Source organism: Diaphorina citri, unplaced genomic scaffold (genome assembly GCF_000475195.1).
Source record: "Diaphorina citri unplaced genomic scaffold, Diaci psyllid genome assembly version 1.1 scaffold300, whole genome shotgun sequence".
In the NCBI taxonomy this organism is placed as follows: Eukaryota; Metazoa; Arthropoda; class Insecta; order Hemiptera; family Psyllidae; genus Diaphorina; species Diaphorina citri.
Genome location: NW_007377735.1, coordinates 33,630 through 61,477, shown reverse-complemented (window position 1 = coordinate 61,477; position 27,848 = coordinate 33,630). Strand labels below are relative to the sequence as shown.

Here is a 27,848-nt window from a genome sequence, read left to right as displayed (position 1 = left end):
TAAAACATGGTTCCACCAAACTAAAGTTATTTTCCAAATAGATCTCATCAAAGGGCTTGAAATTACCCTGAGTAATAAAGTTTAAGAAAATCTGAAGATATAATATAGCAAACAAAAATCTTGGTCAATCAATTTCATAATGGGAAATGATTTTCAAAGTTTATGTTCCACCAAACTTAAGTTATTTTCCAAATAGATCTCATCAAAGGGCTTGAAATTACCCTGAGTAATGTACCTACGTAAATAGATTTGAAAAAATCCACCACTTGTTTCGAAAAGTTACTTTCAAACAGATAAAGTGAGGTAATAGTAAGTAAAGTATCTGAATGTATCAAATAACCGAATAATCATTTACAGTTTAACTATACACAATACGATCGAAATAGAAACTTAGTGTAAATTAAACATTTAGAAACAAACTGATTTTGTATCAATAATTTACAAAAATAACATTCATGTGAAAATCGATCTGAAAAATGCAAATTTATTCATTTTTGAAATTCTATACTATTTAGCTTAATTTTTAAAGCAGAAAAATTCTGTAAAATTGCTTGGTGTAAATGTAAACTTAACATTCTGTTCACAAGTGGCCCTAACCATGATAGAACAACAGCACCATATTATATCATGAATCATGACAATTGCATCAAAACAAAGAAAATAGGGTTGCTAACCCTCACAGCCTTTAGTTTGACCATAATACGCGTGAATAGAAGAAAATGTACAACACCGAGTATGTACATTTGTGAAACAGTAAGAGAAGAAGTTCAACCTGTTAGCTAGGTTTCACTGTTTAGTTACCCAATGCATTTGAACAGTACACACAAATGATTTACATGTCAGATTTGAATACATCAGGCATGAAACCTGTACTCGTAGGGTGTTGCATGTAGGAATTGTTAGGATAGGGAGCGTGAATAGAAGAAAATGTACAACACCGAGTATGTACATTTGTGAAACAGTAAGAGAAGAAGTTCAACCTGTTAGCTAGGTTTCGCTATTTAGTTACCCAATGCATTTGAACAGTACACACAAATGATTTACATGTCAGATTTAAATACATCAGGCATGAAACCTGTACTCGTAGGGTGTTGCATGTAGGAATTGTTAGGATAGGGCGAGTACAGAAAGTTTGGTCCTGTGAGATGAAAGTTATAGCCAGGTGTTGGGTGAGGATTAGGATAAGCACTTGGATAAGAATATGAAGGGGAATTGTCTGGTTCCCCACTATGAGCATGTGTACCTATTCTGAAATTATTATAAGAATTCACTAGGTAAGGGTGGGACGGAGTAGGTCTCATGACATTAGGGTAGCTGCTTGTGTCATGATAAGTTGGCATTAATGATTTCTCTTGCAGGTTGAGGTTGGTAGGACTTTGAGAAGAACTATGATTGGTATTATAATCATTGGCGAGGGGGTTACTGTAACAGTTACCACCTTGATATTCGGACACTGCTAATGACTGTACACTATAAGTACGAGGATAATCTGAGAGATAGGCAGAGTCCTCGCTATATTGTTCTGTAACCACAGTACTTAGAGGAGAGATGTCTGTCTCTGTTATGTTAGGGATTTGATCTACAAGAGATTCTAGTCTGGACAAAGACTTTGATGTCATGTCAGAAGTATTAGAGGTGCCATGAGGTTTCACTTGGTACTCAGCGGACTGCTGTTGCTGTTGCTGTTGTTGATGATGTTGCTGCTGTTGTTGTTGAGGCGTCTGGACAAAGACTTTGATGTCATGTCAGAAGTATTAGAGGTGCCATGAGGTTTCACTTGGTACTCAGCGGACTGCTGTTGCTGTTGTTGTTGCTGTTGTTGATGATGTTGCTGCTGTTGTTGTTGAGGCTTTGGAGATAAATATCTACTGTTACTATCAGGATCCATGGAGAAGGAATCATATTCTAGGAAACCCTGAGGAGGCGTCTCATCCTTGACACTGGCACTTGGGAAGCAGCATTCATTATTTTGAGCATTAGGTTCTTCTTTCATAGAGGAAGGTGGGTATTCAGTCTTGGGACTTGTGCTTGGTTCCTCCGTGAAGGTATTGCTTTCATACAGGGGTGTATTCTCCTTCACGTCGGAGTGAGATAGATGATCTGTAGAGTGACTCCGGGAATCTCCAGGAGATATCGTATCACTCCTGTTGTAACTTACAGGACATGATACTGGCGAGGATACAAAACTGTTACACCGCATCTGATTCCCCACCATGTTGTAGATAGAGGGCAGACTTGAGATTTCTGAACTATTTGATTTCTCTGGTTTTATATCGAGATCAGAATTGTTGAAGCCAACAGGTGCATTATTTTCTCCTTTGATTTTCTTAGGACGCCCTCTTTTCTTCTTTGATGGATCATCATCAAATAACGTTGGTAGTTTCTCCTTGGGTTCTCTCTTCACTTCTTCTCCATCTAGTAATTTGTTTTTCTTCGGCCTTCCTCTTTTCTTTTTCAAGGATGGTTCCTCGTCATCTTCTTTCTTCAGAATGAGTGACAAATCGCCATCCAAATCATCCCTGCTGTCTTCCTTGTAATTCTTCAGTTTGCTATTACAGAACACGATGTCACTTTCGTCTATCTCAGGGAGGAGGCCATTCAAATAATCTCGGAACTTCTTGAGGGCTGAATAGAATGGAACTTTGTCACTAGCTCGTGGTAGTTGTGCACACCGAGCACTGGACGAAGGCATTACCCACATGTACTGAAACACAACACAAATCATTCAACATTAGAACAGAGTCAGTCTGACTATTTCGACGTCCTCTCAAGTTGCTCCAACAGTTAACGAGCTGGTTGAAACCCCTTTCGTACGTTTTAGCGTAGGAAAAAACATACAAACAGAATTGATTAGCTTTGTCCGAGTAAATAGGATACGATAGATAAAAAATGAACTCACTGTGTTTGTCCCATCCACCAATCCTGGTTGCCTTCCAAAGTTGAAATCTTTCTTGCCAGAGAAAACTTCATAGATTAATTTACCATTGAAGACGGCTATTTTTGGTTTGAATTTTTGCAGTTTTTCCAGCAATATTTGACTTCCTGAAACAGCCAAGAAAGAGGTAATGTACAGTAGAACATCGATTATATCACACAAACAATGGATCTGATTTATCGAGTGTTGATTGATTTCAGCACTCGACCAACTCGTTATAAGGCCCTCTAAATTCACTTCAACTTGCAAGACTGTGGTCCATTCTACATGTAGTTTTGTAAATATGCACGCTAAAAGCGGGGTTTACCAAATCAGAATTGAGATCAATCTAGGATTGAGCTATAATTATACTTGATACCCAGTTCAATCCAGAATTGAAGCCAACTCTAAAAGTACTAATAAAAATATCTCACACTATATTGTTGAACAAATACCAAAAATGAATTTCAAAAACTCGACAAAATTCACTTCTCCCGCTGATTCGTTCAAAATTTATGTATGTCCGTGTAAATGGTGATGTGACAAGGCGAAGACATATCACTAGTTAATGCGGACAAAAACGTTTGTAAGAAAAGTAATTCAGGAAATTAAAAAGAAAAAAAAAAAAGAAGAGTTAGATACTTGTCCTAGCAACAAAGGAGGTTCAAGAAACATAGTACGCTTACTTCTTGGAAGTTATTGAAAATTGTACAAAAGTAGAATTCGTTTTGAACCAGTTACACCGTAATAATAGAGAGTTCTTGCAGCCAAAATTATTAGACCTGTTAATTCAACTCTTAAAAGTTATCAGGCGAATACTCGTGTGTACATGTGCAAAAACAAGTTTTCGTCGAATAACGTTAAAAAGTTCAATCAACGGGACGCTAGTTGCAAAAAAAAAAAAAAACTCTCTATTAGGCTCTACGATTTTCCGTACCTTTCTTGATTTCTTTCCTGGTCAAATCAGCACTACCCTTGGTGGCTCGCTCGACCATATTTGTAAATCCAATTCCGCACTGTAACAATTTGTAGTCATCCTCGGCAGTCATGGGCTCTTGAATAATACCTGACAAATAAAGGCATTTCCCTGCAAACAGAAGTATTCAAGATTAAACCGTGTAAGGACCTTGGAAAATTTATGAAATCCTGTCTCGCTTTGCGCAGTCAAACCAACATATTACCTAAGCCTTTTTATGTGCTCGACAGCACTCCTCTGCTTAACTTTGCTGGCATGACAGTATTATACCCCAGTAAGTCAGCAAAGTAGGTATCATGTACAACTAAGCGAATAAATATTATGAAAGTATTTGCTTTAAAAAAAAAAATAATAATAATAAATAAATAATGTTAAGCAACAGGGAGGAATACTGGGTGACCCTAGACCCTTTGATCTGCCAAGTTGACTCCAACTTCTTTTCTTCTGGAGGCAGCATAGCCTCGAAAATAAACATATATATACTTACCTAAATCATAAGAACGTCAGTTGAAGTATGCCGCCTATTTACTGTAAATATTTTCCGAAAAAAATTCAAAAGATTCCTTCATCCCCTGTAATACATACTTTTGAGTTTGACTCTACAGTATCAGGAATTTTTTAATGAATAATTTAAGCAATCAACCATGTGGAATAACAACGACCACCAAATATTTAATAAGCATTGAGCCATGCCTTTGAAATTTGAATCTTTTATAACATTGTTTTCATTTCACATACTCTCTCCACTCTCAATAAAAAGATTCGTCTACTGTTTCAGCATAAGGTAGCGTTTTCTTCATTGGTTTTTGCGAAGTGATTTACTTATACTGAAATCGTGATAAAACCATACCAAGTAAAGAAACCTAATTGATACATCTCGTTACTCTTCCTCCTCTTGATATTATACTACATGAAGGTTGAGTGGAACATATCAATACTGTATGAGAATTAACTACTCTAAGTACTTTAACCTATTTGAAGGTTTTGTCATGCTTCACACAAAAGTTTATAATCTCATCAAAGTTTCAAAAATCTTATCTTTAGGAAACCAACGAGAAACAAACTTTGCTCAGACGGGAAGAAGAGAGGGTGTACAAAAATAAAGTTTTTGGGTGCAACACAAGTGTAGTTGAACTTTAGAATTCGAAAACTTTGAAAATTGAATACCTACACCGACGAATCAACTTTTGACTGTACGAGGATTGTACGTGTGGATAGAAATACTTCAACTTTTAACAATGTTGTTTCTTTGTACATGAAACTTTGCAGTTTATTAGAGAAGGAAACCACCCTGTAATGAAAAGTTCACTTTACATATAAGTGTCAAAACAAATTTGCCAACGTTTTAGCGTTGTAAACATAAAAGTGAATTGCATGAAATGTGAGAAATTATTATTAATATTAAAATCATAAGAGAAACAATGGGAAAGAGGTAAGAGGAGGGGTGGTAAGTTCAAAGAGACGGGGACCACCTGTTGAGATGTTATTAAAAAGTTTGTTTTCAAATTATTATTCATTTAAAAAGCCACAAAAAGTTGTTTTTAATTCTTTAATGTTTTTGTTTTCATTTGAGAGCTTTAATTCTTTGTTTTCGGTACTTATTACCTTTTTCTCTTTGAAAGAAAAACTAAAATAACCCAGACATGTGAACAAATAAATCTTACAGGGACTTCAATGGTTCTATCGAACTAAATAATTATTATTTTCCTTTCTGTTAAGTTTCATCAGTGAGACTTTGATCCCAGTATTCCCTATAAACCGAGAAGGGCTGATTACAGTCTTGGACTATTGAGTTAAAGGGTTTATATTTATTTTTTCTAGTTCTATGCTTTCCTGGTCATGGTTTTCGATCATAAAAGGTTTCAAAAAAGTCTAAAAGTAGCTCGGCTGTAAATAGCCAGGAGTGACTATGCAGATTTATCCTGCCCGATAAAATAATAGTGAGAAGCAATATGTTTTAAAAAGTAAAAATACCATTAAATTCAAGAAGACCAAACGTACTAACGTATTTGATAAGAGTATCAAGTGCTGACCAGAATGAGTTGTAATAAAAAGTATAGCTCAAATCTTAAATAGAATGATATTGAATTATTTCTAGCAACAAAGGAGGTTCAAGAAACATAGTACGCTTACTTCTTGGAAGTTATTGAAAATTGTACAAAAGTAGAATTCGTTTTGAACCAGTTACACCGTAATAATAGAGAGTTCTTGCAGCCAAAATTATTAGACCTGTTAATTCAACTCTTAAAAGTTATCAGGCGAATACTCGTGTGTACATGTGCAAAAACAAGTTTTCGTCGAATAACGTTAAAAAGTTCAATTAACGGGACGCTAATTGCAAAAAAAAAAAAAAAAAAAAAACTCTCTATTAGGCTCTACGATTTTCCGTACCTTTCTTGATTTCTTTCCTGGTCAAATCAGCACTACCCTTGGTGGCTCGCTCGACCATATTTGTAAATCCAATTCCGCACTGTAACAATTTGTAGTCATCCTCGGCAGTCATGGGCTCTTGAATAATACCTGACAAATAAAGGCATTTCCCTGCAAACAGAAGTATTCAAGATTAAACCGTGTAAGGACCTTGGAAAATTTATGAAATCCTGTCTCGCTTTGCGCAGTCAAACCAACATATTACCTAAGCCTTTTTATGTGCTCGACAGCACTCCTCTGCTTAACTTTGCTGGCATGACAGTATTATACCCCAGTAAGTCAGCAAAGTAGGTATCATGTACAACTAAGCGAATAAATATTATGAAAGTATTTGCTTTAAAAAAAAAAATAATAATAATAAATAAATAAATAAATAAAATAAATAATTTGGAGTAGAAACTTACAGAAATGATTGCCTGGACCCGCATAGTGATGACCATTAAATGCTGCAAATAAACCTGGGTTGATTCCAATCTGAAATGGCAAATAATGAACCGAAAATTAGCTTTCTGAAGAAATATCTAATTCTAATAAAAAAAAAAATATAATAAATAATTAATCAAACAAATATCAAATTAGGCGAGGGGTCCCAACAATTGCCTGTTCAAGTTCAAATAAGCTTTTAGCAAAGGGTCTCTTTGGCGTTTCCTAACGAGTTGGGATTTAAGAAGTGGGATTCATATTCATCAACTATAGTTAACCCAATCCCAGGACAACTCGGGGACAAAATTAAGGAAGGTTTTCTGATGTAATATTATGTACTATGTTGTTAAACCCATAAAATATACGAGACCTTGGTCAGACTGCTGAGGTCTTTTTAGTCTCATTCGAGCAGGATAAACAAGGTATATTCTAAATTCTAACCCGACATAAAAAACGGGAACAATCCAGCCTGATGGTGGATTTCACAAATGACTTAATGAGAGATTTCACTAATGGGAGAATTTATAACCATCCAAAGAGGAGTTTTTAATGGTCCAAACAGGAGTTTTCAAACACTCCACCTTTTTGAATCATTAAAAACTAATTTTTGGATCATTAAAAAATCTTCCATTAGTGAAATCTCTCAATATGTCATTGGTGAAACCCACCATAAGTCTCCGATGCTCGTACATGTAGTCGAAAGTATCTTGACCTACACAGCATTTGAGACCTCAGGAAGCTAAATTCAAATGAAGCATTGTTTTTTTTTTCCAACGACTAGGTGCTTATTGTCCAACATTAATGTTCTATTTAGGAACATATGAGCCTATACCTAACATGTGAGTGATATGAAATGGATTCACCTTGGCTGGGAGTTAAAAGTCTAACCAAGGTTATTTTACGGGACCTCAAACTACCTATTGCCAGTACCAGACAGCTTGGAATAGTCAAGACCCTCGCCTGGTAATTGGGAGAGTGCAGGTTCAAATCCCAACTAAAGCATGGAAATTTAATCTCATGAAATTGATAATTTGACTACAATAATAGTAAAGCTTACTGCTGAACTAAAGGGGCTTGTTAGTCTAATACGAACAGTAGGTATAAATGAAGCTCTATTATTGATATTTTATCAACAAACTAGGTATGTATAGTAGAAGTGTAGAACTAGTAGAAGTTACTAATTTAAGAAATTTATTAAATAAGAATTTTAAGGGATTAAAAAAAAATGAGGGATTTCTGGGATTTTTTGGGCTTTGTCTGGGATTTTGTGTGGTAGTCCCGTAAGAACACTGCAACAAACATACTCGGAGTTTTGATTGTCATCATTAAGACCTCTGTTCCTTTGTACTGTACAGGTAATTTCGGACTCAAAAAAGATGGTGAAAAAGACATTCATTTGAGTGGATAGACTATAGGTAATTGATTACTTGAAGGCTTATTTAAAGAACCGAACCCATACTAACAAAAAAACACTCACTTTGGGTGGGTAGGTATTTAACAATACGATTTTTCACTCAAGAGTTACATCTACGTAAAGGAAAAGATTTTTCACTCAAGAGTTACATCTACGTAGAGGAAAAGAAAATCGCGCAAACCCAGAGATTGGGTTCCCCTCGGTTGGTCGGTTCACAGTTTGGTTTCTGCTCGATGGGTATTTGCGGTATTTCTCAGTCCACATGGAACATAGCCTAAGCCTGACTAGGCGAGTTAGCTGACCTGTGACAGGTTCAAATCCAAGGTTTACTATATAGGTATAGATTTTTTGTTCACACTTCTCAGTGTTGTGGTGAAAGCATAGCAACAAAGATGCATGACAAATGCACGATAGAGTAGAGACTAGGAACAGAGCTGTGTAATCTAGGGGCTTGATCGAAACTACTAAGTATTAAGTAAAATAACTCACAAGTTCTCAATTCCTGAAAACGATGTAATGATGCTCGTACATGTAGTCGAAAGTATCTTGACCTACACAGCATTTGAGACCTCAGGAAGCTAAATTCAAATGAAGCATTGTTTTTTTCCAACGACTAGGTGCTTATTGTCCAACATTAATGTTCTATTTAGGAACATATGAGCATATACCTAACATGTGAGTGATATGAAATGGATTCACCTTGGCTGGGAGTTAAAAGTCTAACCAAGGTTATTTTACGGGACCTCAAACTACCTATTGCCATTACCAGACAGCTTGGAGTAGTCAAGACCCTCGCCTGGTGATTTCTGGGATTTTTTTGGGCTTTGTCTGGGATTTTTTGTGGTAGTCCCGTAAGAACACTGCAACAAACATACTCGGAGTTTTGATTGTCATCATTAAGACCTCTGTTCCTCTGTACAGGTAATTTCGGACTCAAAGAAGTAAAAAGAAATCCGTTCACAATCGTTCTTGGAAAATCGAACAGAAAATAGGACATTGTCGTAACGCCTCAAAGATTAAAGAGAAGAATTATATCTGTTTTCGGTTGAATAAACTTTTCATTGAAGCTAAAATTTCTCACGAGTGGAAACACATAGAGAGGGAAAAAAATTACATGTCTTTTCTATAACATGTGTATTACCGTAGCTGTATTGAAACATAAAGGACTCAAGAAAAAAAGAAATCCGTTCACAATCGTTCTTGGAAAATCGAACAGAAAATAGGACATTGTCGTAACGCCTCAAAGATTAAAGAGAAGAATTATATCTGTTTTCGGTTGAATAAACTTTTCATTGAAGCTAAAATTTCTCACGAGTGGAAACACATAGAGAGGAAAAAAAATTACATGTCTTTTCTATAACATGTGTATTACCGTAGCTGTATTGAAACATAAAAGTTTTCAATTCCAACATCTTAGCGCTTTCATGAAACACAGCGAAATGTGTTTTAACTTCTCGTCATTAATTTTATAGTGCACCGTATGCACTTCATTTAGAAGACAAAACCGGAAAATTAGTCGTCGGAGCTTTTGTATAATTAGTTAATTACGTGGGTATTGAAACATAAAAGTTTTCAATTCCAACATCTTAGCGCTTTCATGAAACACAGCGAAATGTGTTTTAACTTCTCGTCATTAATTTTATTGTGTACCGTATGCACTTCATTTAGAAGACAAAACCGGAAAATCAGTCGTCGGAGCTTTTGTATAATTAGTTAATTACGTGGGTACTTGAAATTTTGCTATAGGCTGGCACCTGTTTATTTATTTGTCTATCTTAAACCACACATTTGTGGTGAAGTTGAAAGAGCCTTTTATAATTTTTCTTAGTTGAGCTAGGATTATGAAATGGCTCTATTGCGATTCTTTCTCATTTCTAATCAATCTTTCTACTTTGATCACCCTCGTTTATAACTTTCATGAGGAGCTACTCAATTTTACTCACGAAGCTGAGTGTTCTGAGAAACATAAAAAGAGTAATTGGATCTCAGTTAAGGTTCAAACTGTTTTAATCAAAGAGTTTTCTCAACAAGTGAGGGCACCCCACAGGGCAGCAAAAGAGAGATTGAGAGGGTTAACATTTAGCATTGAGCAAGAGAAAAAAATAAAATCCCAGATAGTTTTGACCTTAATATAATTTGCCTGGGCTGCCTACGCACGTCAAAAATCATAAAACTGAAAGCCCATTGGGGGGCAAAAATCCCTCCCAAGTTTCAAATATCCGAGTTTGCAGTAGTTTTTCTTTTTGCAGTGGTCAGGACTGTGTGAGATTTTTATCTACATGGAAGTACGGTCAAAGGAATTTTATTAAATCATAAAACTGAAAGCCCATTGGGGGGCAAAAATCCCTCCCAAGTTTCAAATATCCGAGTTTGCAGTAGTTTTTCTTTTTGCAGTAATCAGGACTGTGTGAGATTTTTATCTACATGGAAGTACGGTCAAAGGAATTTTATCCTCATTTTTATTTGTTGATAATTTGACAAGAATGGTAGGAAATTAAGGCTAGATAAGGGACTTTCATTCAAACATTATAGCACCTAAGTTTATTTCTTAAGCTTTAACCCGAAATAAAACAGCTTTATTACCCTGCAAAACTTATACGCGCATGCGCAACCCGGGGTTAAAATTTGCGTTGGCGGTAAGTTGGGCCAAATAAAATGAGAGAATCATGTGCAACACCTTGAGCACATGTGTCTTTGTCCTAATATATAAAGTGATAAAAATACATACATCACATGCAGTTTATATAAAAAATGTCAGAGTTCATGATGGTAGGTAAGTAGGAACTGTTTGCCACCACGGTAGCAGAGGAACCTCCAGTTTAGTTGGAGTTACCCCTGCAATCTCTGTTCGAGTTCATGGTGTTGTAAAAAGGTGTGCAAAAATTTGACCAGGTACCTAATTCATGAAATCCCCGAGCCTAGAGTTCCATAAAGCAACTTCACCCTTGGCAATTAATTTGACATCAAAATGACGTCACCTCTCGAGTTAGACTATCAAAAGACAGTCATGCTATGTTTTTAAACATTACGTCTTGTGTATTTCAAAGTGCGAAATGTAAAGGCTGACGTTCTTTATGAAATAAACCCCCCGATCTGTGCACTCCAGACTAACAGCTAGGCACCTGAACCAGCTTCCAAGACAGGTCTGAGCAACAGCTTACAGCAAATTCTACCAACAGGAATAGATAAACCAATTTGTCATTTTCCCTTTTTCCTCGTAAAAGTCGTAAACAGAAAATCGAAAAGGCTAATTGTCCGGGGACACCTACGCGCCAGATTTTCTTCTTTCTAAAAATGGAAATTTACTTGGAAGAAAAAAGCATAGGTATTAGATTTTTCGAACGAAGGACTGTTCCCTGATTGGTACTGGATAGGAGGGAGAGACTGGGAAATTGGGGAGGAAGGGAAGGGAGCTCGGAGAAAAAAAGAGTCGTGATATAACGAACTGCAAGTGACATCTCGTGATTCCAGGTCACTAATCACACAGAGTAAACATTAGCCCTTCGAGAACAGCGTCCACAATAATGGGTACGAATGGCTAAACCGCTAAACATCAGACCCTTGATTTTGAGATGCTGACTTTTGTACTTATGACCAGGAGGACCAGATCTGAGTTTAAATCGTATAGTTTAATTATAACTATTGGATTAAGTAATCTCATTGGTTGATTCAAAACTTTTCAGCCAATGGAATAGTTGATAGAATAGATACCTAATTAAGCTTAAACTATAAGATTGTGGTCCTGGCCATTAAGCATAGGTATTAGATTTTTCGAACGAAGGACTGTTCCCTGATTGGTACTGGATAGGAGGGAGAGACTGGGAAATTGGGGAGGAAGGGAGCTCGGAGAAAAAAAGAGTCGTGATATAACGAACTGCAAGTGACATCTCGTGATTCCAGGTCACTAATCACACAGAGTAAACATTAGCCCTTCGAGAACAGCGTCCACAATAATGGGTACGAATGGCTAAACATCGGACCCTTGATTTTGAGATGCTGACTTTTGTACTTATGACCGGGAGGACCAGATCTGAGTTTAAATCGTAGTTTAATTATAACTATTGGATTAAGTAATCTCATTGGTTGATTAAAAACTTTTCAGCCAATGGAATAGTTGATAGAATAGATACCTAATTAAGCTTAAACTAAGATTGTGGTCCTGGCCATTACAACAGCATGGCCAACTGTGCTCTATTTTTGGTACAACTTGATATCTTCTCACTGCTGTAGTTTTCAAATAGGTAATTTAAAACTTTAATTTCTTTTTTCTCGAAGATTACTAAAAGAGGGTTAGTCCACTCTGCTTCTTAGCCATTCAAGTGTAATTCTTAGATTAGCTTGATCGGCTATGATGAATTCGAACTGCGTGTGAACCTTCCTAATTTACCAGACCGAAGCGCCTACCAAACTTTGGCATAGAGGGCAAAACGTACATGTCTTGTCTGGCAATTGGGTCAACTATATACCAGCTTACATTAAGAAGCCCGTTAGTATCAAATGTTAGGTATAGTGTTCCCAGCGTCCTACGAGCGGTACCCGACATCAATTAGCGTTAGTAAATTATGTTGAAGTTTCAGCTGAAATAATCGAACAGCGACATTTACACTTGCCTTTTCACATAACTAAAATGGGCCTCCAGCCGACACACGAATTGAATAACCAGGCTGATTTTGAGTTAGTTTAGCTCCTAGCCCTAAAGAGAATGGAAGACTGTAGAGGTCTCTTACATGCAATAGAATCAATATATAGTCTTGGTAGAACCCTTCGGTGAAGCGCCTATGAACCACTACTGTCTCACCGGAATTTCTCTCGACACAGAGCACCAAAACCTCGCTTTAGTGGTGCGCTCGTTCGCGTAGAGAGGGTGTTGGTTCGATCATGGCCTCGGCATGGAATTGTATTATTTGTTTAATCACCATGTACCTCTAATGATTGGAGGCGTAGATCTTTTACTGAGGAGTCCGTCATTTCCATAATTACTCTATTAGTTCTGGAGTAACATTTTAACTTCAATAGTCTTTATATTTATGAGTATATTTTTTCAAAAAAAAAAAAAAAAAAAAAAAAAAAAAAATATTTCGCCCGTCAAATACGGGACCTATTGGCCGTTCAAAGTTTGGACTGTTGTCAAGACTTTTCCAAGTCACACCGTGTCTCGAGTAGGGTACCAAACGGAACGAGATTGCTAGAAATGCTAGAGAGACTGAAATGAAACTTCCACTTACCCGCCGTTGCTTTCGTTCTCTATGACTTTTTCTTTCTTTTTCCTGCCTCGTTTGCGTGGTACGATCGGGATATTCGAGTACTGCATATTGTGATGGGGCATGTACAACATGTGAGGATGAGGGTGGGAGGGGTGCGGGGGAGGGGGCTCCTCACACTTCATACAATTCATAGGAGGCGGATACATGGGGGAGTGGGGCATGTACATATTCTGGGTAAGAAATTTCGAAGACATTTCATGAGGTAGAAGGGACGAGGATTCTTTATACAGGGGACTAGAGTCTTGCGACAGGACATGGTGGGGAGGAAGAAGGTTGTTGTACGAGTGATGGTTCAACTCCTGGTGGTGCTGGGATTGCATCTGGAACTGATGCTGGGGCTGCTGGTACTCATTGCTGAAAACAGACGGGGTCAGGCAAACAATTAGCTAAACTCATAAAAAGCATAAAAAAAGCCATTAAATGGAATATTTCTTTTTATTCAGGGGACTTTGGACTAACATTTATTTTGGCCGTGAATTGTTGGAGAAATACATAACAAAGAAATACCAGATGACGGTGCTGTGTCGAAGCACGGATCAGTGTATTCTAACTTTAATCTTCATATCACGAAGGGTCGAAACATTACTGGAATGAATCAGCCAATATAATAAATTTTGTGTAAACGCTATTCAGCACCGTTTAAGTAATTAATGCATTCCAAGATTTCAAAATAAACCCATTTCTAATCCTGACAAATGAAGGTCGATTTGACGACAGTAATCAAGAGTGTCCTGGGGAACCCAGAGTCATCTGAAGGGTTAGTAAGTACGTCAGGTGGTTAGTAAATACTCAACTATCATAAGAAAACGCCTTTCGTATTTGATTGCAATTGAAGATTGGTTACGTTCCAAGATTATGTCTTCGATTGGCAAGGGTATGACAGTTTAGTTTAGGCTCACGAGCAACAGACAGATTTCTAATCCACAAGCTATGGATAGGGTTTCAAAGTAAGTGGAATAAAATCAAGAAAAGGTATGTCAGTGTCGCGAGTAGGTAGGTATCTACCAATACGAGTGAGTATCAATTAAGTCGGATTATCTCGATGGAAATTGATCAAGAATATTTTTCTTTACGTACATTTACTACATTTTCTACCTACCCATTCATAAGAGAGATAAGATTAATCCGCAGATAATACACGGAGGTAGGTAAAATCCTCAGCCAGTTTATTTTATTCAGCACATCAACTTTGACCGTCCCCGCTGAAATTCAGATAATTAGGTATTACCTACAATATTTTCTCCGAATAGGTAGGTATCCTACCTATTCACAATTTTCTGACATCTACAGCAACTCAATAAATAAAATACCCCGTGTAATCGCCATAACATGCTAGCAAGAAGAAATACACATTCCATGAGTAAGACTTGTTGCCTGACCAATCTCCAATTTGAAGGCATAATTCGAGTCATTTGCAAGATCAATAGAAATATTGGGAGCCATAGGGGTGGCGTTAGAATCAAGAGCGGGCGATCTCATTGCATCTTGTCTACAAGAGTTGAAATTGCAGTCCGTGGAGGGAACAGTAAGTTTATTGAAAAGCTTTTTGGAATTTGGTTTTTTAAAAGATGAGAATAACTCGTGGACCTTTTTTTTTTTTTTTTTTTTTTTTTAAACTTGATTTGGCATCATAATTGGGTCCTCATCTAATCCACTAAATTTTTGCGAATTAGTGTTTATTAGGGTGCACCTACAGTAGGTACATTAAAATTTATACTGTTGAAAATGTTTTGATCTGACATTGATTTAACTGCTGAGCAAAAACTTGTAGGTTGATGTACGATTAGGAGCCTAATCTTATTCGCATTTGTAAATAAAGAGCATTATTCCAATTAATTTTACTTTGGAACTTTGGATCTTGTAGTTAATAATTTTACTTTGGATCTTGTACAAACAATTCGTACATGGTAATTTTCTGATTTCCATTTACATTGAGCTCTGTTCTCTTCTTTGTCTCTCTCTCTCTTTAACATAATTAATTAATTATCCTGAGACCTGGGAATAATACAAACATGTAAATGTAAAGTTTACCATGTAATCTAGTTACAAAATTGTTGATTGAAATTGAAATCCCTTTACAAAGAAAGGATCCTGAAAGTTATGGAGTTTACTATGGTATCGTTTTTCTTTATATTCATTACCTAATCAATTGTTTGACTTGGATTAAAAAAAAAATAGTTTCATAACCCGGAGCTAGGCTTAAAAGAACTTCTTAAACCTAGGTACATCTTTACCTAGACTTGTTTAAATAGAATTTAAACACTAACAAAAATGAAAAGCTTTAGGTAATAAGTAGGTAGGTGCCTATAGGTACGTTATTTCGGTGGTTACAAAACTGCCCAGGCACCTATGGTATTAGGCAGCTAGGTAGGTATCCATCTTCAATATAGAGGTACCTACCTACCTTTTATGACCTTTGATTTATTCCTTCCTCAGGTGGGCATGGGAGACATCAGGGTAGGTCGAGGAGGTTTCCAAGTCAAAGGATCGACCATAGTCGAAGGAGACCTTATAGTGACTGACATTGCTTCCAGAGACAATGAACCTATCGTGTTTGACTCCTTCAATAACTTCACTATCAACACCAGGGAAGGCAAAGAGATCCTCAACAGTTTTGTACTGGGTAAGTTAGCCCATCCCTGTGGCCGAGTGGGGCACTGACTCTCAACAAGGAGGTGCTGGGTTCGAATCCCGACCAGGGCGGAAATTTTTTGACCAAGCTTTCGGCTTCTGGATAGGCACGAAGAGTATATACCTATAGGTATATGTGTAATATTATGGGGTCTACAGCAGGTACCTCTACCAGGCTCTACCTCTTAACTATCCGTTTCGATTCACTGGGTATATAATGGACTTTGAACTTCAAGACGTGTAAAACAACTTCCTTTATAAGTGCAAGGTATGCAGGTTAGTACATAATTGAGAAAAATTCAATGATCATCAGCATAGATTTAATTCCAGTAATTATCTACGAATATATCACACACAATATATCAGGTATTGTACATACAATATTTACCATGGAAGATGTAAAAATACTTGTTATTTTATTGTTATTCAGCTATAATTACTGTAATGTAGGTGTATGGTAGAAGAGTGAAGATCAATTATTGAGACATTCGCTTAACAACTAGAAGGTTCGTGGTCGATTCTGGAATGGTCGATTCAACTAGAATGGTCGATTCAACTAGAAGGTTCTTGGTCGATTCTAGGACATCTGGAATGAAATAAGTTCATAGTTACTGAGTATAATAAAGAATAACTCATAGCTTTTTTATATTGACCAAATTCTTTAATAAATTACGATTAAATTCCATGACTTGGTTAAGGATTCGATCTCGCAACCTCTGGCTTACAAGAGGAGCTCCTTGACCATTTTTCGGAGCAAATAGGAAACTAGTAAATCTATCTTTGCAGATTTAAAACTTGGGAGTCACTTTGTTCGCTCAACTACGAAGAATAGGCGAGATTCTGTTGGGGTTCCGCGAATATTTCATAAAATAATAAAGACTATAAAAATATCACTGACTTATTGATATTGTCCCAAGGTCTCTTCATCTTCGACAGTAATAATTATGATTATAATTCTGAGTGATTGTAATAAATTTCATTATTCTTAGAACAACAGTAGTCGCACGAATTCCCCGAAATGTCATTTTTCTTTAAACTGCAGCAGAGGAGTGTTGATATTGTTGACATTTGCTAATAGTACGTATCTTTACGTACTACCTACTTTGTATTAATTCTTAGAGTTTTACATCCAGTTCTAGGTACCTCCTTTATTTAGACTATTTTAGACTGTCAATATAACACATTTTAATATGTACCATGGTCCCGGGACGGTATAAAATAAGGTCTGGTAGGTAAATCCTGAACTCTTGAGACAGTCTGTGAAGTAGAAAAGAAACAAGGGTGTACACTGTGCATACATTTTGGCTTCATGCCAATCAAGCTGCTTGTCGGGATCTAAGATTATGCTGTAGATTCTCTTATGTTGTACCTCCTCATAAGAGAGAGAGAGAGAGAGACTTGAGAAAAAAAGGAAAAATTAGCATCCAAATTCCAGGAGAAAGTGAAAATGAGAAGAGTAGAAGAGAAAAATGTTGTTTGGGAATTTTATGTCTAGATAGATAGGTACTTGTACCTATAGCTCTTTTTTAATGAAAAATTTTCTAATCAGATTAAACTTTGTGAAGTACCACAAACATGCACATAGATTACTCTGTGGTGGGTGGCCCTGTCTATTATCCTAGCCTAGAGCCGTTTCACCTCTCTCTTCCCTTGTCCTGAGAGGAAGCAAGGTACCCTTTCGTTTCCTCTAAGAAGAGGAGACTTTTTCCTTTTTCTCCCGGAGGAATATTTTTCTTCTGACCCAGCGAAGGTTTTTTAGCCCGTCCTTCCTTTATTATTACGATAGTAATAAAAAAAGATATAGTGGACGGGCTATTGTATTCGCTTCGGTGTCTGTCTCTGTCAGTCGGTCGGTCTGTCTGTCCCCATAGAAGGACTTATCCAAACCTGGAGGTTTTTTTTTTTTTTTTTACGTATGTTTTCGGAGTTATTCGTGAGGGACTACACGGTATAAGACGGTATGATTTATAGGTTTATAGGTACCTATGTGAAAATCTTGAGGCTGGTTCACTGATCTGGTGTTGCGTTCATTAGTTTCATTACTTGGCAAGATTTATTTTCCACATCCCTCTTCTTTGTTGGGAACTTGCATCGGAGTGAAGTATATTCAAGACTCATGAAGTCATGACGAACCATTTCCGCGATTCCCCGTCTTGGCCTTGGAAAGAGGAAAACGGAACTTTCACAATTCTAGATAGATTGACCAAAATTTGTTTCAGGCTGACTTGAGAGCGAGAGTTTTCATTCGTAAATAAAATGGGGTGTAAAAAAGCCTGTCGTATATTTTGTTCATAAGTATGGCCCTCAGCCAAATTTCTTTCTTTTTTCCAGGTAAGGGCGGTGCTATTTTCAACGGAAGTGTACAGACTCCACTCGTCAGGACAGATTCTCGGAATGAGTTGAGGTGAGAATAAATTTCGCCCTGGTACCTACATAACCTAAATTATGGTCAAATTAGGAGGGCGAGGGTTCCATCCCAGTCGAGGTATGAAACTTCATGAACATTCTTCCAGACTTTTACAATAATAAGAAGTACCTAACAATAGATAGATTTATAGGAAGTACCTACTGGAGCGAAGGGACTTCTCAGTCTTTTTCAAGTAGTTTAAAAATCACCATTTGTAATTCATTTTTAGCCTAATTGGAAGCCGTATTTTAGCTGTCAGTGAAAAATACAAATGTAACTGATCTGTCCGATCTTATATTTTCTTGATTACAGCATCGAGTCATTTGCAAGATCAATAGAAATATTGGGAGCCATAGGGGTGGCGTTAGAATCAAGAGCGGGCGATCTCATTGCATCTTGTCTGCAAGAGTTGAAATTGCAGTCCGTGGAGGGAACAGTAAGTTTATTGAAAAGCTTTTTGGAATCAATCAGAATGTACTTTAGCGAATCTTGGTATAGGACTGTCCTATAGAATGGTCCACGAGTTAGGACCTCTGGACCTATTACTGCTACATTGGACGCTTGTGGTCTGTGTCGTAGCATGCCCATCCCGTAGTATGCCTCTCATCAGATGGGCGAGAAGAGACACAATGGTATAAATCAATCAGAATGTACTTTAGCGAATCTTGGTATAGGACTGTCCTATAGTCCTATAGAATGGTCCACGAGTTAGGACCTCTGGACCTATTCCTTGAGCACATGTGTCTTTGTCCTAATATATAAAGTGATAAAAATACATACATCACATGCAGTTTATATAAAAAATGTCAGAGTTCAGGATGGTAGGTAAGTAGGAACTATTTGCCACCACGGTAGCAGAGGAACCTCCAGTTTAGTTGGAGTTACCTCTGCAATCTCTGTTCGAGTTCATGGTGTTGTAAAAAGGTGTGCAAAAATTTGACCAGGTACTTCATGTTGTTTATAAATATAGCATGGCATTTAGCTTTGGAGATTCTCCTAGTTTGCCCCTGTGCTCATTGAATATTCTCTAGAACTCTTGATGTAGGGTAGCAGGTATCTACAGCTACTCTAACCAAATATTTAGTGACAGAGGTTAGTTAAGCCAGCTTCAAACTGTCCTTGAACAAGGTAACCAATCTGAGGCCTGTACTCATGAACTGTTTGGGGTTGAGACATTTGTGCCTCAATCAAGGTATCCCAAGCTATAGGGTGTCGATCCTGAAAGTTATGGAGTTTACTATGGTATCGTTTTTCTTTATATTCATTACCTAATCAATTGTTTGACTTGGATTAAAAAAAAAAAAATAGTTTCATAACCTGGAGCTAGGCTTAAAAGAACTTCTTAAACCTAGGTACATCTTTACCTAGACTTGTTTAAATAGAATTTAAACACTAACAAAAATGAAAAGCTTTAGGTAGTAAGTAGGTAGGTGCCTATATTAGGTACGTTATTTCGGTGGTTACAAAACTGCCCAGGCACCTATGGTAGGCAGCTAGGTAGGTAGGTATCCATCTTCAATATAGAGGTACCTACCTACCTACCTTTGATTTATTCCTTCCTCAGGTGGGCATGGGAGACATCAGGGTTGGTCGAGGTGGTTTCCAAGTCAAAGGATCGACCATAGTTGAAGGAGATCTTATAGTGACTGACATTGCTTCCAGAGACAATGAACCTATCGTGTTTGACTCCTTCAATAACTTCACTATCAACACCAGGGAAGGCAAAGAGATCCTCAACAGTTTTGTACTGGGTAAGTTAGCCCATCCCTGTGGCCGAGTGGGGCACTGACTCTCAACAAGGAGGTGCTGGGTTCGAATCCCGACCAGGGCGGAAATTTTTGGTTTTCTGATGTAATATTATGTACTATGTTGTTAAACCCATAAAATACACGAGACCTTGTTCAGACTGCAGACATAAAGGGGCTTTTTAGTCTCCTTCGAGCAGGATAAGCAAGGTATAGGTAAGTTTTATTTGATATCAATTATTTTACAAGAGATTTTTATCCTAAGCTTAATTTATGCTTCTAAGATTCTAAAATTCTAACCCGACATGAAAAACGGAAACAATCCAGCCTGAGTTTTGGTACTTACAATGACTATGTCTAGATTACAACTGAGATGATCAGGGAGGGTTCGTTTCGACACTTCCTCCTCAGGCATGCCATTGAATCGATCGTGCTTTTTCCTTTCTTTGAACGATTTGACAAGGAACTGTTGATCTGTACTCGGAGCAGGTAAGGTAGGTGACTCCTCCTCGTAACTGTTTAAACTGAAACACGAAAAACAGCAGGAATTTAATCGAGAGTCGAGACTGTTTCAACTAGTTGTTCAGTGATTTTTCGTACTTACAATGACTATGTCTAGATTACAACTGAGATGATCAGGGAGGGTTCGTTTCGACACTTCCTCCTCAGGCATGCCATTGAATCGGTCGTGCTTTTTCCTTTCTTTGAACGATTTGACAAGGAACTGTTGATCTGTGCTGGGAGCAGGTAGGGTAGGTGACTCCTCCTCGTAACTGTTTAAACTGAAACAAGAAAAACAGCAGGAATTTAATCGAGAGTCGAGACTGTTTCAACTAGTTGTTCAGTGATTTTTTCAAAGGCTTAATGGCAGACCAAGTTTGTTGGCACGAAAGGAAAATAGGTGGGAAGAAGGGAAGGAAAAGAGAAAAACAGCCAGGTAGATTGGGACCTTACTAGGCCTCCGGCAGGCCTAGAAATTTATCAGCAAAGTTCTTTTGTGTTGAACATTTCAGCTAAATTTTATTAAAATTTCTAACTGTTCTAGTTATCGCGGACACTCGGACAAACTGAATTCAAAATTGGCCACTAACTTGGACCTTACTTCGTTCAACCAAAGACTCAAGTGGAAGGTTATCGTTATCAGGTCATCACTAAATGAGGTTAATGTAGGGGCCATTTTCAACCCTCTAACCCTTAAACCCTTAGGGCTACCGGCTGCTGGTACTCATTGCTGAAAACAGACGGGGTCAGGCAAACAATTAGCTAAACTCATAAAAAGCATAAAAAAAGCCATTAAATGGACTATTTCTTTTTGTTCGGGGGACTTTGGCCTAACATTTGGCCGTGAATTGTTGGAGAAATAACAAAGAAATACCAGATGACGGTGCTGTATCGAAGCACGGATCAGTGTATTCTAACTTTAATCTTCATATCACGAAGGGTCGAAACATTACTGGAATGAATCAGCCAATATAATACATTTTGTGTAAACAGACATTGATTTAACTGCTGAGCAAAAACTTGTAGGTTGATGTACGATTAGGAGCCTAATCTTATTCGCATTTGTAAATAAAGAGCATTCTATTCCAATTAATTTTACTTTGGATCTTGTACAAACAATTCGTACATGGTAATTTTCTGATTTCCATTTACATTGAGCTCTGTTCTCTTCTTTGTCTCTCTCTCTCTTTAACATAATTAATTAATTATCCTGAGACCTGGGAATAATACAAACATGTAAATGTAAAGTTTACCATGTAATCTGGTTACAAAATTGTTGATTGAAATTGAAATCCCTTTACAAAGAAAATAGGTAATTCCAGTAATTATCTACGAATATATCACACACAATATATCAGGTATTGTACATACAATATTTACCATGGAAGATGTAAAAATACTTATTATTTTATTGTTATTCAGCTATAATTACTGTAATGTGGGTGTATGGTAGAAGAGTGAAGATCAATTATTGAGACATTCGCTTAACAACTAGAAGGTTCTTGGTCGATTCAACTAGAATGGTCGATTCTGGTCGATTCAACTAGAATGGTCGATTCTGGTCGATTCAACTAGAAGGTTCTTGGTCGATTCTAGGACATCTGGAATGAAATAAGTTCATAGTTAGGTACTGAGTACAATAAAGAATAACTCATAGCTTTTTTATATTGACCAAATTCTTTAATAAATTACGATTAAATTCCATAAATTGGTTAAGGATTCGAGCTCACAACCTCTAGCTTACAAGAGGAGCTCCTTGACCATTTTTCGGAGCAAATAGGCAAACTAGTAAATCCATCTTTGCTGATTTAAAACTTGGGAGTCACTTTGTTCGCTCAACTACGAAGAATAGGCGAGATTCTGTTGGGGTTCCGCGAATATTTCATAAAATAATAAAGACTATAAAAATATCACTGACTTATTGATATTGTCCCAAGGTCTCTTCATCTTCGACAGTAATAATTATGAATATAATTCTGAGTGATTGTAATAAATTTCATTATTCTTAGAACAACAGTAGTCGCGCGAATTCTCCGAAATGTCATTTTTCTTTAAACTGCAGCAGAGGAGTGTTGATATTGTTGACATTTGCTAATAGTACGTATCTGTACGTATCGGTGGTAGCCAAGTAAAAGAATTTTCATGAATTTCATACTTTAGGCTTCGTACAAACAGGGTGGCTAAGGAATTGTGTAATTCCGTACAAAGGGTGGTCGCTATTTCTCATTTCGCTTATTCATTACTTAGGTATCTTTTCTTCGCCTTTGTGGTGAAAGCATAGCAACAAAGATGCATGACAAATGCACGATAGAGTAGAGACTAGGAACAGAGCTGTGTAATCTAGGGGCTTGAACGAAGAACTACTAAGTATTAAGTAAAACTCACAAGTTCTCAATTCCTGAAAACGATGAAACTGTGGGCTGGTGAAAAAGACATTCATTTGAGTGGATAGACTATAGGTAATTGATTACTTGAAGGCTTATTTAAAGAACCGAACCCATACTAACAAGAAAACACTCACTTTGAGTGGGTAGGTATTTAACAATACGATTTTTCACTCAAGAGTTACATCTACGTAAAGGAAAAGAAAATCGCGCAAACCTAATAGGAACCCCCACCTACTTACTCTTTACTTACTAAAAAGATTAATTTCGACACCTTTTTAGCCTCATCTGCGATCCGCGGTCCAAAGCCACTACGCAAGCGGTCCCACATTGCACAGCCCTGGGTCCAGACTATGCTGGATAAATTCCTACACCAACTGAAGTGGACTATAAACGAAGCCCTGAGCTGACCTACACCCTTCTCCTGCATCTGCCTCACGAGTGTGGAGCGTATATTAAATTCGAAGCATTTTGCATTCCACGGTGGTAGCCAAGTAAAAGAATTTTCATGAATTTCATACTTTAGGCTTCGTACAAACAGGGTGGCTAAGGAATTGTGTAATTCCGTATAAAGGGTGGTCGCTATTTCTCATTTCGCTTTTTCATTGTTTTCTCTTTCGCTTTTTCATTAGGTAGGTATTTCCCGTGTACAGACAAGGTCGGCGTTTTTCGTCAGCCTCTCAATCAGCCCTAAATAGGGTGATTGCTTTGGACTGACATTTGGTTTTGGCTACAAAATTTACGAGTGGATACCCTTCGCACTCAACCTTTGCTATTTCTTTTGCAAGGGAAATATTAATTTAGGCATAAGTAAGTACCTATTTTATTTTTATTCTTATTTTTATCATTATTAGGGTACCTACTTAATGAGTTTCCATCAATAGCTTTTGTTGTCTATTTGGGTCCAGCCTACTTACCTACCTACTAAGTAGGTATCTTACTAATCTCGTCCTTCCATCTCAAATGTGGTCAGTCAATCTCTTAAGGCCTTTTCCCGTGTACAGACAAGGTCGGCGTTTTTCGTCAGCCTCTCAATCAGCCCTAAATAGGGTGATTGCTTTGGACTGACATTTGTTTTTGGCTACAAATTTTACGAGTGGATACCCTTCGCACTCAACCTTTGCTATTTCTTTTGCAAGGGAAATATTAATTTAGGTTTATTTTTATTATTATTTTCATCATTATTAGGGTACAATGAGTTTCCATCAATAGCTCTTGTTGTATATTTGGGTCCAGCCTACTTACCTACTTACTAAGTAGGTATCTTACGAATCTCGTCCTTCCATCTCAAATGTGGTCAGTCAATCTCTTAAATAAGTAAGTGTCTGAATTTATGATTAATCTTACACGCTATGTATAATTGGGGGAAGCAGTTCAAGTAGAACTTGATTAAATAAATAATTAGCACCAGTTACCTACTAATTAAATTAATAATTTATACTTCGAAAATATCAAGCTGCAAGGTTCTGCCACTGTAGAATCTATAACCAATATGAAGTTCCATGGTTGCAAAACGTTGTTGTGTAAATCTGAACAGGTAAGTAAGTAGTTTCCAATAAGTATAAACATCATGTTGTTTATAAATATAGCATGGCATTTAGCTTTGGAGATTCTCCTAGTTTGCCCCTGTGCTCATTGAATATTCTCTAGAACTCTCGATGTAGGGTAGCAGGTATCTACAGCTACTCTAACCAAATATTTAGTGACAGAGGTTAGTTAAGCAAGCTTCAAACTGTCCTTGAACAAGGTAACCAATCTGAGGCCTGTACTCATGAACTGTTTGGGGTTGAGACATTTGTGCTTCAATCAAGGTATCCCAAGCTATAGGGTGTCTCAGAAGTTTAAGTTACAGGGTGATACAAAAGTTTGATTTTTTTTTTTTGTTTCTTTTTTAACATTTCCTGTACCTACCTAATACAAACAGCATTTTTATATACTTAAAAGTTCGAGATGACACAATTATTAATTATACAATTCTGTATGCTCATGACTTTAATTTTAGATCTAGGAAAACTACAAGACAAAATCATCTTCAGATTAACTAGCAAAAAGACTATTATAGGTTTGAAAGACTTTATTCATAGCAAAATTTTTGGGTGGTGAAAGAACTCTCTGATTTGTATAATATTTGACCAAGAAGTAAAATTAGCTATATATTTATTTTCAATTCTTAAAGATGATTTGATGATTGATTGTATCCACCAAATGGCCATTAAAACAGCATGGCCAACTGTGCTCTATTTTTGGTACAACTTGATATCTTCTCACTGCTGTAGTTTTCAAATAGGTAATTTAAAACTTTAATTTCTTTTTTCTCGAAGATTACTAAAAGAGGGTTAGTCCACTCTGCTTCTTAGCCATTCAAGTGTAATTCTTAGATTAGCTTGATCGGCTATGACTCGAACTCGTGACCTTCTACTTACCAGACGAGCGCCTTACTAACTTTGGCATAGAGGCAAAACGTACATGTCTTGTCTGGCAATTAGGTCAATATACCGGCTTACATAAGAAGCGTTAAGTTCAAATGTTACGTATAGGTTCCCAGCGTCCTACGGTGCCCGAATCAATTAGCGTTTGTAAATTATGTTGAAGTTTCAGCTGAAATAATCGAACCAGCGACATTTACACTTGCCTTTTACATAACTAAAATGGGCTCCAGCGACACACGAATTGAATAACCTGGCTGATTTTGAGTTATTAGCTCCTAGCCCTATAGAGAATGAGACTGTAGAGTCTCTTACATGCAATAGAATCAATAGATAGTGTTGGTTAGGTGAACCTATACTTGTCTCACCGAATTTCTCTTGACCAGAGCACCAAACCTCGCTAGTGGTTCGATCGTTCGGTAGAGAGGGTGTTGGTTCGATCATGGCCTCGGCATGGAATTGTATTATTTGTTTGATCACCATGTACCTCTAATGATTTAGGCGTAGATCTTTTACTGAGGAGTCCGTCATTTCCATAATTACCTATTAGTTCTGGAGTAACATTTAAAAAAAAAAAAAAAAAAAAAAAAAAACTCATGTCAACAAAAAGTAGCTAAGTAGGTAGGTTTTTATCTACCTATCTTTCCATTTATGAAATGATGGGTTTGAACTTTTTGTTTTATTTCCCAGAAAGCCAGAATCATTGATGATGAAGTCAGAGAGAGATTATTCTACCTACGTGCCTTCCTAGATAGGAATTGCCTCTAACTACCCATTACGTTGGAAGAAAAATAAGGTGTGTTAATTCTGCAGGTTCTATGGGTAGGTTCTGTGAAAAATCTTTAATCTTGGTACAAGTTGTTAAGTGACAAAAAATAGATATTGTGACAAAGGGATTGTATATTGTAATGACTTAACAGGATTGGCATAAGCTAGGATCCTATGGACCAGAGACTGAGCTTTTATTAACATATTATTAAAAATCTACTTGGTTATTAGCTGATCCTCTATTAAAATTAAGGGTAAATAAACACTTCTAAAAATCATTCCCAAGTATTGTCTATCAACTCTTGCATTCAACTGATCATAAATGGCCTGTACATAGGATTTTGAAATTTCTTGACTGGAAAAAGAAAGTAAAGAGTAAAAAATCAAGAGAAAACAAAACACAAGGGCATGCTACAAATTTTCTTCAAGTAAAAAATAAAAGATAAAATTATTTTATTTACACTAAATAAAAATACTTACAATTTAGAAACTGACCCCTCACTGGTGTCATTTGATCCTCCTAGAAGGGCAGATGTCTCCCTAAATAAAGTTGCCACTTGCATGTTTGAAAAGTAATTAAATCTTATGAGTTATATGCACTTTTGTAACTAAATTCATTATAAGAACTCATCATTAAGAATTAACGACACGAACTAAATATAAATTACAACGGAGAGCGGATGCAGCCCAAAAAATCAATATAAACTGCCATGGTCAATTCACACAAACCCCAAAAAAATTCTTTTTTGCTGAACATAGGACACACAAAGATTTTTTTCAACTTTATAAAACTGGTAAAAACTCTATGAAGATAGTACTGATTTTAACTGATAAGAAGCATTTGCAACAGGGATCTGAGATAAGAAAGGAAAAGTTCATAAATCACGTTATCACGTTCACAATAAAATCATAACTTTGAAAAGTTATGGGGAAAATTTTTGTTTGAAAATTTTTTTTATGGAAAACAAAAATCGTAATGTGCGGGAATTTCAAAATGGCGTGTGCCTAGAAATTCATTTGGGTATGCAAAAAGCAATGCATATTGTAGATGGGTTTCAAAGTAAGTGGAATAAAATCAAGAAAAGGTATGTCAGTGTCGCGAGTAGGTAGGTATCTACCAATACGAGTGAGTATCAATCAAGTCGGATTATCTCGATGGAAATTGATCAAGAATATTTTTCTTTACGTACCTTTATAACATTTTCTACCTACCCATTCATAAGAGACATAAGATTAATCCGCAGATAATACACGGAGGTAGGTATAAAATCCTCAGCCAGTTTATTTTATTCAGCACATCAACTTTGACCGTCTCCGCTGAAATTCAGATAATTATTACCTACATTATTTTCTCCGAATAGGTAGGTATCAAAGATTGGTACCTACCTATTCACAATTTTCTGACATCTACAGCTACAGCAACTCAATAAATAAAATACCCCGTGTAATCGCCATAACATGCTAGCAAGAAGAAATAGACATTCCATGAGTAAGACTTGTTGCCTGACCAATCTCCAATTTGAAGGCATAACTTGTAGATAACGATTTCTGCTGATTTCATCAGC

General features: G+C 36.9%; 1 protein-coding gene across 1 annotated transcript; it reads right to left on the bottom strand.

Annotated features, from left to right (window-relative positions):
• Positions 1–83: 83 nt before the first annotated feature.
• LOC103507244 lies at positions 84–27,245 on the bottom strand. Its single transcript, XM_026822158.1, has 9 exons — positions 26,764–27,245; positions 21,421–21,435; positions 20,809–21,028; positions 6,725–6,794; positions 6,282–6,431; positions 2,900–3,042; positions 1,781–2,704; positions 930–1,655; positions 84–721 (listed from the first exon to the last, which is right to left on the bottom strand). The coding sequence occupies exons 1-8, from the start codon at positions 26,844–26,846 to the stop codon at positions 1,041–1,043; spliced, it is 2,220 nt and encodes a 739-aa protein (XP_026677959.1). The 5' UTR covers positions 26,847–27,245; the 3' UTR covers positions 84–721; positions 930–1,040.
• Positions 27,246–27,848: the final 603 nt, after the last annotated feature.

Bases quoted from the DNA above. Each gene is read 5' to 3' on its own strand.
- LOC103507244 (XM_026822158.1), bottom strand. From the start codon at position 26,846: ATGCAAGTGGCAACTTTATTTAGGGAGACATCTGCCCTTCTAGGAGGA. The intron at 2,705-2,899 runs GTGAGTTCATTT...GTTGTGTTTCAG, and splicing joins TGGTGGATGGGACAAACACA to TACATGTGGGTAATGCCTTC. The intron at 1,656-1,780 runs CAAGTGAAACCT...TCCGCTGAGTAC, and splicing joins AACAGCAGTCCGCTGAGTAC to CAAGTGAAACCTCATGGCAC.